The following is a 12,051-nucleotide window of genomic DNA, read 5'->3' as shown; positions in this document are numbered from 1 at the left end:
TCTTTAGGCATTGTCTGTTGTGTTCTTTTGGCATAAATACGTTCATTTTTCCCTGAGGTCTGTGTCAGCCCCGGGTGCCAGGGACGGTGGGAGCAGAGCCATTCTCTGCTAAGCTGCGCTACACGGGCCACGAGGACCCAGACTACACAAACCTCATCAAGCTCACAGTCACGATGCCACATATAGATGGTAGGTGGCTTGGGTAAGCACATCTGTGGGAGTGGTTTGGGCTCCTCACTACCCGGTTTATGCCACTGAATACCCAAAATGTTCATTTTGCAACGTCACCTTCAAGTCTGTTTCTTTCAAATGATTCTGCTTTCTTTCTATCCTGTTTTTTTAAAAATCTGACAATTTAAGCATTCTTTAAAATTAAATAAATTTAATACATTGTCCAAACACAATGGAACAAAACTTTGGTCAATGTGCTAGATTTTATGAAATGGTACGACTGTGTGTTTAAAACTCTTGAACTTGGACTTCCAGTAAAGCATTTCAGTATCTCATTGAGCATGTATTTGCTATTTCATAGCTGGAATTTAAAAATCCAATTTATAAATCATGTTCATTTGCTCCAGATAGGAATTTGTGAGTTGATAACTTCATCCACACTGTGAATATTTCCCCAGTACAGAAAACATCTTCAAGTTCTGTTCTCCTTAACTGACTTTATATCTAAATTGTTAATATGAATTTTATTACTTGGTAGTTAGTTATATTTTAAGTAGTGAAGCAAGAAGAAGCACAAGGCAGTGTTAGGAACGATAAGATAGAATTTACTTTCTTGGAAAAAGAAGACATAATTCTGCTTTTTCTGCTTATTGCAAACCCAAATTTGTGCTGGTGGGAGGTAGGTGGACTGGAATCTACACCACTTTACAGCATAGTGTGGATCCTGTGTTTGACCAGCTCGTCTCTAGGCTCACGTTGGAGGTGTGACTCAGAGGTGCAAAGGACCAAGGGGGGAACCCATCGGGAAAAATCAAACCTGTACAGTTACTAATGGGAAGACTGGTCCCTCATGCTACTCCTAGAGCTGACTTGGCATTGTCTGACATGGTCAACAGCCACAGCTCTGCCAGAGCTGGGTAAAAGCTGACCAGTTCTTTTGTGAGGCTAGAGTTTTGCTCAGGGAGAATCTGAGAGCAAGAAGGGGGAAAGGTTCCAGGAAAACACCTCTCTCATGGTCCTTTTTGCTGCATCCTCATGCCAGAGCTCAACAAACTCTGGCCCCTGTGCCAAATCCAGCTTACTTGCCTGCTTTCATAGGCTCTTGCAAGCTAGAAAATGGTTTTTATGTTTCTAAATGTTCGGAAAAAAACAAAGAAGAATATTTCATGGAACATGAAAATTACACGAAATTATGCTCCATTGTGCGTGAAAAGTTTTATTGCGCAGTTATAGGAATTCTTTTGCATGTCTTCTGTGGCAGCTTTCTATCTAACATGGAGCATCAAGCAGTTGAGACATAGACCTTATGGCTACAAGTCCTAAAATATTCACTATTTGGCCTTTTATGCAAGAAGTTTGCCAGACTATAGCATAGTGGTCATTTTCAGACATTCTGGTCTCAAGACATCCTGACAAATTATTTAGGATCTCAAAGGCCCATTGTTTTTATGAGTTATATCTATAAATAGGGACTGGATTTAAAATCAAAACTAAGGAATTATTAAATACTCATTTTTTTCATTCATTTAAATATAATCTACTACATAGTCACATGGAAAACATACTTTTAGGGAAAATAGCTCTAACTTATAAATCAAAAAAATTATTGTGTTTTTTTTACATTTTTGAAAATACCGTTAATGTCTGTCTTCATAAAAGGCAGCTGAATTCTTTTATCTCCCTCTGCATTCAATCTATGGCAATATGTGATAACTCTGAAAAACCCCACTTACTGAGAGAATAATGGTGGAAAAGTCAAATAATGTCTTAGAATCATTATGAAAATAGCTTTAATGTCACAGATCTCCTGAAAAATGCCAAGGACCCCCGGGATACCACGTTGATAGTAATCATTGCTGTACAGTATTTTATAGCACTTGTCTTCTTGAGAACAAAGAAATGATCATTGTTCTAAATCCTTTGCTGTTGACAATGGCAATATGATCACAATTCCTTGCAGGCATGCTCCCTGTGATCTCCACTAAAGAGCTGTCCAACTTTGAGCTCACCCTCAGTCCTGATGGCTCAAGAGTTGGAAACCACCAGTGCTCCAACCTTCTGGATTATACCGAAGTGAAGACTCACCATGGTTTCTTAACTGATGCTACAAAAAATCCAGAAGTAATTGGAGAGACGCATCCTTACCAGTACAGCTCATCTATCAGAGGCTCTAGTACCTTACGCTTCTATCGAAACCTGAACCTGGAGGCCTGTTTGTGGGAGTTTGTTAGCTACTATGACATGTCAGAACTTCTCACTGACTGTGGAGGCACCATCGGGACAGATGGACAGGTAGGAATATTGAACATCTGAGCTTTGGGCACTGGAAAAGTGAGTTGGTTTTTTCAGGTATCCAGATTTAGACTAAATCCCAACTCTAGTCTTCCATTCTGGTGGCGAGGGTCATTAGGTACAAGAGGAAATTTGCACGAGTGGTGTGAAAATTCATGTCTGTTTCTGGAACAAGGTGTCGAAATTTTGACACATTTTTTTAGTGATGGGCTCAAAACATCTTTGTGTCAAAGGTCACTATGTAATTGTTGCTGTAAATTCCAAATATACTCTGATATTATAAAAATCCAAATATTAATTTCTCTCCAAAGTATACATTATCATTTATTGTGTATATGTACAGATGTCCGTGTTGTGTGATAAGCCATCTAAAGTGAAGATTTAAAATTGGTCAGCCCAGTTTTTCTCCCTCCTTTTCTTCTTCCACCTTCTGTCTTTCTCTCCTTCTACCCCCTTTACTCCTTCCTAGTTTCCTCCCCACTCCCTCCCCATCTGCTTCTTTTCTCCATCACTAACATAGTCAAAAGTATTTTCATTAAAAGCTTATTGTTATTTCTCCTCTGGAGTTACTGACTCCTTTTCATACCACACAGATATTTACATATAAAATACACAGCACAGGGGCGCCTGGGTGGCTCAGTGGGTTAAAGCCTCTGCCTTCAGCTCAGGTCATGATCCCAGGGTCCTGGGATCGGGCCCCACATCGGGCTCTCTGCTCAGCCAGGAGTCTGCTTCCTCCTCTCTCTCTGCCTGCCACTCAGCCTACTTGTGATCTCTGTCTGTCAAATAAAAATAAAATCTTATACAGCACATACACGGACACACAGTCCCTACTCCTGTCATCATCACCAAAGTTGTCAAAATGATAAGGTAGCAAGATCTCCATTAGCAGTTATGATAGAATTTAAAATATGTTGGGTGTAGTTGAGAAGTGTAATGAGTATTTGAACTAAAAGCCACGCTCTGTCCTACCGGGACTAAACAAAGAGTTCATATAAGTCCACTTACACATTAAAGTATTGACTGGTACCCAGGATGTATCAGGTCTTACAAGATTTAACCAGAGTGAGGCTGATGTTGTCCAGGCTGTATCCCTGTGGTGTTAAAATATAGATCAAGTAGTAGCATAAGAAAGAGAGATAGTGACTGAGTATTGGTTTACCACCAGGACAGAGCTGTGAAACACAACACATTCTGGTGCTGATGAGTGAGGGGCAGTCATTCATCTGAGTCCATTTGGGGACTATTGGACTCTAAGGGAATGAGACATTCTCTCCATCTCCTCTAAAAGCAGCAAAATACGCAGAAATTTGCATGGATTAGTAAAAATTCCCAAACAGCAATAGGAAGACAGTGTGGAATGTGGAAAGGGCCTGCGTATTAGAATCCAACAAATGCAGACCTAAATTTGGCTCTTATGTTTTCTAGCCTTGCATTTTTGGGCAAGTTACTTAAGCCCTCGAAAGTGTCACCTCTTCCGGTTCCTCTTTCCCAGTGTATCTTTGCCACCAGAAGAAAATGCGAAAGAAAAATGTCCTGCCCCAGAATAAAAATTCTCATATTAAGAATCTACCTCAGCCTTTTTCTTTATAGACACTTGGGGAATAGATTCCGCTTAGGGTTTCATAAGAGTTTTGCAAACTTTCACATTTATGAATTTACGGTGGAAAAATGGGGAAAAGTAAAGGTAAACCATCAATATGGACTAACTGTCTTCAGGCAGCTTTGTGGTTGTGTTGCCCACTCTTTAGCCAACAGATCCTGAAGGAAGCCAGTGCTGCCCCCGATCTGTTTGTCCTCTGCCAAGAATGCACGCCCCCAGCCAAGTATTTAATAGACGTGACTTTCTCTCTTGTAGTCCTTTCCTAGACTTGGCAGCTTAGATCAAGATGATCGCCATGCAGACAAATTTTACTCTCTCGTAATTGCTTCCCCCAGGAACAACATGATGAACTGACTTTTTGTATGTGTGTTCTTAGTGGCTGCAGCTACCTCTACAAAACATTGGCAAGTCCCTGCATTTCTCTGTGATTGAAAGTGGTTTCTAACACTTTCTGAGAAAGATTCTCTACCTTCCCTAACCTCTCACATTCAGATTATTTAATTTATAAGACAGAGTTGCTAGACTGAAGGCATCATCTGCCATATTCAAGATAGTTCTCTATTCATAGCAAATGAAGTTTTATTAAGTTTATTAGGATATTAAGACCATTTCTGCTTTTTTCTCATCTTCTTTATTGCATCTTCCTTCATTAAAGAAATATGAGCTGGACACCTCCTCTGTGCCAGGGACCATCCTAGGGATCTGGTGAGGAAACCAGAGAGAGAGCTTAGACTCCCAACAAAGTCGAGTTGTAGGAGTCAAGCCTCATTCCTATAAAAGTTAAGAATTTTACTTGCCAAGAAAGAGAAACATGGACTTTTCTAATGATCTTCAATCCTAAAATCTTTTTTAATAGTTTCTAAAATATAAAAGGAGATGGATAGCAGGAAAAGAAAAATAGATATAAATTAAAAAATGATACTGCTCCTCTGTTTTGTGTGACAAAACGGTGTTTTGTAAATAAAAATTTAAATTGTTTTGGTGTACCATAAAAAACACTTGTGGTGCAAAATAATTATTAAAGTTAAACCAAGTTTTTAGAAACTATTGGATACTTTGGTGGTGACTCTTCTCTTGAAAACAACTTATTTTACAAATGAAAGCCCTCAGTTCATTCCACTTTTCAGGAGCCTGGCTATTGGTCCTGCCAGGACGGAATCTTAGCTCTTTGTTAGGTAAACACCTACTGATAACATTGTTCCAGGAGCATAAATAAGCTACAGAAATGCAATTCCATGTAAGTTTGCACTGCAAACATTATATTGTCATTTACTTATGAGAAGGCATGATTTTCCATGATTATGGAAAAGTAAACGTGTTTTTTCCTAGTTGCTTGGTTTGAGGAATAATCTTTCTCCCTTATTACTGTGTGTTGGGATTTAGAAATATGGAACAACTTTAGGGCAAGAATATATTTAAAAGTCATCTCTTTCCATCGTAGTATTTTATGCTTAGTACTTGGATTTACTCTTTTACATGTATGTTACTCTAAATCATTTTACAAGAAATTGTAAGAATCCAAAATGTGGCTTACCTGGAGCACGTTGCTTCTTAGTCAACTTTGTCAATTATTTTTTTAATAGTGTGGTTTCTTTGTTGTTGTTGTTAAGATTTTATATATTTACTTGGGACAGAAAGAGAGCACAAATGGGAAGGAGAGGGAACAGAAGACTCCCCGCCGAACAGGGAGCCTGATGGACGGCTCTGTCCCAAGACCCTGAGATAATGACCTGAGCCATAGGCAGATGCTTAACTGACTTAACCACGGAGGCACCCCAGTTTCTTTGTTTTTTAAGTAAGAGTAATGATAGTAGGATGGGAAGCTGGGGAACTAAAAAAATAAAAAATAAAAAATAAAAGCTTTTTGCACTATCACTCTACACAGACAGATTTTATAGTGTTTTCCAATGTACAGACACATTTTTGATAGTAGCAGTGTAATGTTATTTATACCATCTTGTATACTGCTTTTTAACTTAACAATGGTGAGCATTTTCTCATGGCAAGGAAAATTCTTTAGATACATGACTTTTGTTGGCTACATAATATTTTACTTTGTGTGTCATCATAACTTATTTAGCCATTCTTCTATTGTTGCTCATTTATATAATTTCTAATTCTGTTATTGTAAATATCCCATAGAGTTTTCCTTAATACTAAAGAATCTGTGGGCCAGTGTTGACCCTACCTCATTCCAGGGTCTCTTTTGTGCATCTCTGAGCAGATATGCCTTTAGAAAGGCTTGTAATTGGAGAGAAGCCAAGGTATCTTTCTTCCAAGTGTTCCTGGATGTGGAGGTGCTATTACTGCTAATCCCTTGGCTAAGGATTCTGACTTGTTAAAACAGTGTCCTCCACTGAGTAGCTAAGTACATGCTTTATTGGGACTTCAAGCTGTTGACATTTGTGAGCCTTCTTTACACATTCACAAACACCACCATCTTGATGATGTAGACGTCTTTCTGGAAACAAAAGGAACAACAGAAATTACAACCAGTGGGAAATCCACACCAGTGGTAGCCCTCAGATAATATTCGAACAGCTCTAGTTCAATTTTTAATCTTTGAAGTGAGCACAAACCACATATCCCACATAAAGGTGGGTAGGAACTGGATTATGAAATATTTAAAATGATTTCTGTTTTCAACCTGTGTGGTCCAATTAAAGACCTTGAGCAGAAGAGTGTAGTCCTTGCTGCCCAATATGGTAACCACTAGCCATATGTGGTTACTGAGCATTCAAAATTGAGGTGTGTTATTTTTATAAAATACAAGCCAGATTTCAAAGACTTAGTAGGGAAAAAAAAAAACCAACCTTCAAAAATAATGTTATACTGATTGCATATTAAACTATAATATGTTTGATATATTGGATTAAGTACCTATTCTTAAAACTAGTTTCACATATTTCTCTTTACTTTTTGAAGTACAGCTGCTAGAAAATTTTAAATTACATGAGTGGCTCACATTATGTTTTGTTTTGTTTTGTTTTTAAAGATTTTTATTTATTTATTTGACAGACAGATCACAAGTAGGCAGAGAGGCAGGCAGAGAGAGAGAGAGGAGGAAGTAGGCTCCCACTGAGCAGACAGCCTGATGTGGGACTCGATCCCAGGACCCGGGGATCATGACCTGAGCCAAAGGCAGAGGCTTTAACCCACTGAACCACCCAGGTGCCCTCACATTATGTTTTTATTGGATAGTGCTGGTCCATATACCTGAGTGTTAGCGACTGATTGTACTGAATAATCTTGGGCAAGCCAATTGACTTCTTCACGGCTTAAGTTCAGTACATGTAGAATACAGCCTTGCTCAAATGAAAGTTGCAAAGGAACATAATAAATCTAGATAGCTTTCATTGGTACATATGTATACTGCCAATTTCTGTAAGAAACAGTATATATATATGTATATATACTGCCTACTTCCATAAAGCAATATGAATTTGGATAGCTTTTTTTTAAATTTTATTTTATTTTTTTTTCAGTGTTCCAAGATTCATTGTTTATGCACCATACCCAGTACTCCAATGCAATATGTGCCCTCCCCAGTACCCACTACCAGGCTCACCCAACCCCCCTTCCTCCTCCCCTCCAAAACCCTCAGTTTGTTTCTCAGAGTCCGCAGTCTCTCATGGTTCGTCTCCCCCTGAATCTGGATAGTTTAAGCTGGATGCCCAAATAAGTGAAGAATTCAGCTTACTGTGAGTTACCTCAACACTAGTCCCCACCTCAGTCAATATTCTGTGTGCAACTTCTCTTTTAGCATATTCGTTTTCTTTCCTGTTCTTCCCTTCTCCTACCCATCTGACACAGCCCAGTGAATTTCGTTTATGTTTTTAGCTGGCAGTACTTCCTCAAATATAGACTTGCTGCCCATTAGTAGCCACTTCGTAGCAGTAGTAAAAGTACTAGAAGTAGTAGTAGTAGTAGTACTAGTAGTAGTACTAGAAGCAGTAGCAGTACGAACTTATATCACTGTTACGTTTTCCAGAAATCTTGCATTTTATACTTTCCTTTTAAATATGGAATTTGAAGTATCATTTTGTTTTGCTGAAGAAACTTCAAACAATTGTAAGGACATGAAATCTCCTTTGTTGTGTCACAATTGCTTTAAGAGCAGTTACCAGATTTAACATCTCTTTCTTTTAGTATAAATGAATCCCTTAAAAACTTCCTGTGATACAGGCTGAAAGAAAACTAAATGCTCATTAAGGTGATATCCAGAAGTTAGATTGACAGCACTGCGTTCTTCAGTTTTATAAGAACGAGCAGGTAGGCGACCTGGATGATTGACATTGTTCCATTGGCACTAGTTACTCTAGAGAGAAGCTCCAAGCACACAAAGAAGGCCTGGCCATAATGAGCAAGAAAATGCAATAAGATGCTGATCTCATGTCCAGAATTGGTCAAACTCTAGGTTGCCACAAGAAAGAAAATAAAAATTAGGGAACTTTATGCCAAGTAACTCATAGGAAGTGAATATTAAGAGTTCTCTCTAAAATAGTGCACTCAATAACATTTGATAGAGTATAATGTTGGCAGAAATTTTTAGCACCTAGACAGTTTAACTGGAAACTCATTCTTAAAACCTAATTTTTAAAAGATGGTGGTTTATTAAAACCACAGGATGAAATATTAATCTTAATTTCCAGGGGCATATACATTGACTTGATCACTCTTCTTTACACTGAGTGTTAAAATTGCACTACAAGATCAGTTTTAACTGAGTACAATAATATTGACCCTTAACAATATTATCTCAAAGGACTTTGGTTGCAAGGCCCCTCTTGTGCTAGCCAAGTTAGCAGATGATGAGGAGTGCTAGCTACGACACAGCTAGCAGTCAAATGTTTCAGTTGGATGATGGTATTCTTTTGTATATTTTTGTTGACAATTCAGGTCATCAATTTTTGGGGACTTAAGGGGTTTATTTTTTACTCTATGACAAAGTGATAAATTATTCTTATCATTGATTATGTTATTCACTAACACGTGTGTATGATCCCTGTTGCCAGCTCAATGTGGAAAGAGAATGAGAATGGTATTAGAAAGCCCAGCTGGAACTTCTGAATAGTATGATCTGACCTAAGTCCATCTTTTCTTGTGTAAAAGATAGTTTTATTTGCCGAGGTCTTCTGCAGAGCTATTTTGAGAATTAAGTATGATAACATTGGTTAGGTGATCCTAGGACTGTCCTCAGCTTTGTTTGGAGTGTGATGAGGTGTGTTAGAGTAGAAAAGCAGAGGCCAAAGACTGGGTTCTAATACTGGCAAGGCCATTTAGAAAGCTTAAAGAATTCTATGAGAATTTGCTTTATTTCTTTGAACCTTAATTTTTCTCTCTTTCCTTTTCTATGCATCATCTTTACATCCATCCATCCATCCATCCACCCAGCCAGCCAGCCAGCCAGCCACACATGCATATAAATATAATAATGGGGGAGAGTAAAAATATTAAATAGTTTTTGTTGTGAACCTAGGGGCTCAATAACTGAATATTAGTTTATCTTCCATAACTACTAACTTTCCTACACAATACCTGAAGAAGGAAAGCATAAAATTCAAAGGAAGCCACTTCATTTCAACTAATTAATTTTATAACATATTATGTATTACATGTCATTGCTCAACATGTTTGCTTGTAGATCTTTCTTTATTCTGTCTTCCTTTACATAATAATTTAAAAGTACCTTATAAATTAAATAAATAAATAAATAAATAAATAAAATTTAAAAGTACCTTATTCATAATAGCTCAAAACAGGAAGCAACCCAAATGTCCATCAGTTGATGAACAGATAAATATGTGCTGCATATGCATGCAGTGGGATACTACTCAGAAATAAACGTATTGAAATGTGCAGCAACATGGTTGCACCTTGAAAACATAAGTGAAAGAAGCCTGTCACAAAAGATCACATAGTGTATGACTCCATGTATATGGAATATCCAGAACTGGCAAGTAAAGAGAGACAGAAAAGGAGTTGTGGTAAATTGGAAGGGGAGGTGAATCATGAGAGACTATGGACTCTGAAAAACAATCTGAGGGGTTTGAAGTGGCAGGGGTGTGGGAGGTTGGGGTACCAGGTGGTGGGTATTATAGAGGACATGGATTGCATGGAGCATTGGGTATGGTGAAAAAATAATGAATACTGTTTTTCTCAAAATAAATAAATTAAAAAAAAAAAATAGGCTAGTGGCTACCGGGGCTGGGAGGAGGAAGGAACGAAGGTGTGACTTCTAACGGGTTTGGAATTCTCTTTGGAGGTGATGAAAGTGTCCTAAAATTGATTGTGGTCAAAGTTGCACCTCTCCCCGAATACATTAAATACTCCTGGTTTGTCCCCTTTAATCACTGAATTATATGGTATGTGAATTGTATCTTACTAAAGCTGTTAAGAAACAAAAAAGGACTGTGTAGGTATAATATACTCAAAATAATGCAATTGACTTTCAAGACTGCTGCCGCATATCCTTTGTTGCAAAGGAAGGTAATGGTAACAACTAGTTAATTGCTCCAGAATTAGGTATAGTAGTATAAATAGTATAAATGCTGTCACTTCCTTACCTCAATGGTCACTCAAAATCTCTAGCTGAGTGAAAGGAGAAAAGTGTCTTGTAAAAAATTAGGCTCCTCCAGTTAATACCGAATCATGCTGACAGATGTAATTTCGTTGTTTTAGGTCCTAAATCTAGTGCAGTCCTATGTGACCCTTCGAGTGCCTCTGTATGTTTCCTATGTGTTCCATTCCCCAGTTGGGGTAGGAGGCTGGCAGCATTTTGACTTGAAGTCGGAGCTTCGCCTAACTTTTGTGTATGACACTGCCATCTTGTGGAATGATGGAATTGGCAGCCCACCAGAAGCCGAACTCCAAGGTGGGTAATAATTTGGAAAATGAGTTTTCTCATCTATTTGAATTATTGAATTATTGAATTATTGAATATAATTATTGAATTATAGATGATTTCTCATCTATTCTCATCTATTTGAATTATTATTGAATTAGGATTCAAATAGATCCTAGGATTTTTTTTTTAACTGTAGCAAAATAAATAATAGAAGCAACTTTCAATAAATTTTATTTTTATGTTCAGTATTTTAAGATTATTTCATTTTGTCATGGAAAAACTAATGAAATCCTATCAGTGCCCAAAATTTTGTATAACAAGTGACTGTTATAGATATCATTAAACATTTCATGGGTATTTAACCCTGACAGTCCATTTCAGGTGATTCATCATTTATGTGTTACACAACATAGTCTGTGTGTTTCCTAGGTTCTAGAAAATGTATAGAAGAAGTTCCTTATGAAAATAAGGAATGAACCCAAGAGAAAAATGTATGCTTTTTTTTCTTTTTCTTCTGAAAATGAGCTAGGTCCTGGCTTCTAGTTCTGGCTTCCACAGCTTAACTAGCTTTGTGATCTTGAACATACAGCTTAGCCTTTGTGGCACTCAGTTTCTCCTCAAGGGTAGACTAGACTGCTAATAATATTCTTTTTATTTTAAATTTTTATCATTCTGTAATATTTTAGCTGGATGCTTTGGAACAGCAGTGGTAAGTACAACTAACTCCTAAGCACCTGTAAGCACCTGCCAAACTTTCTTTCAATCTCTGTATCAGAATAATAATTTAAAGTCTACAAGCATAATGCTAATTTATCTATCTGTGGAATGAATAATTTCTTTTCAGACACATGCTACTGTTCTGGCTTCATGCCTATCTGAGCATCATGCTTGAATTACTTTTTATGAGCCAGAGAGAAAATACTATCGACAGTGTCTCAAAATTTGCTATCTTAAACAGATTTAAGATTGCCTTAAATTTATGTGAAATGTTATATGATCACCCTGAGTGATCATTCTAAATTATTTTATATTTCAGTATTTTGGTTACACATCTTGCCTTGGAAAGTGTATATTTAAGGAAATTTAATGTGGATCCATGCTGTGGTTCTCAAGTTCTACATAAGGATCTCATGGTTCC

The 12,051-nt window shown here is 37.5% G+C and overlaps 1 protein-coding gene across 2 annotated transcripts in view; it reads left to right on the top strand.

Annotated features, from left to right (window-relative positions):
• The window catches only part of FREM2 (FRAS1 related extracellular matrix 2), a 186,604-nt gene that overhangs the window by 134,252 nt on the left and 40,301 nt on the right, over positions 1-12,051 (top strand). For both annotated transcript variants that reach the window (XM_032314782.1, XM_032314781.1), the window contains exons 15-17: positions 58-189; positions 2,132-2,463; positions 10,748-10,940. In XM_032314782.1, the coding sequence (XP_032170673.1) occupies positions 58-189; positions 2,132-2,463; positions 10,748-10,940 (657 nt within the window). The remainder of the gene's footprint in view (positions 1-57; positions 190-2,131; positions 2,464-10,747; positions 10,941-12,051) is intronic.

The sequence above is a fragment of the Mustela erminea genome, chromosome 15 (assembly GCF_009829155.1).
Source record: "Mustela erminea isolate mMusErm1 chromosome 15, mMusErm1.Pri, whole genome shotgun sequence".
In the NCBI taxonomy this organism is placed as follows: Eukaryota; Metazoa; Chordata; class Mammalia; order Carnivora; family Mustelidae; genus Mustela; species Mustela erminea.
The sequence above is the reverse complement of the archived record's forward strand: the minus strand, read 5'-3'. Positions and strand labels throughout refer to the sequence as shown.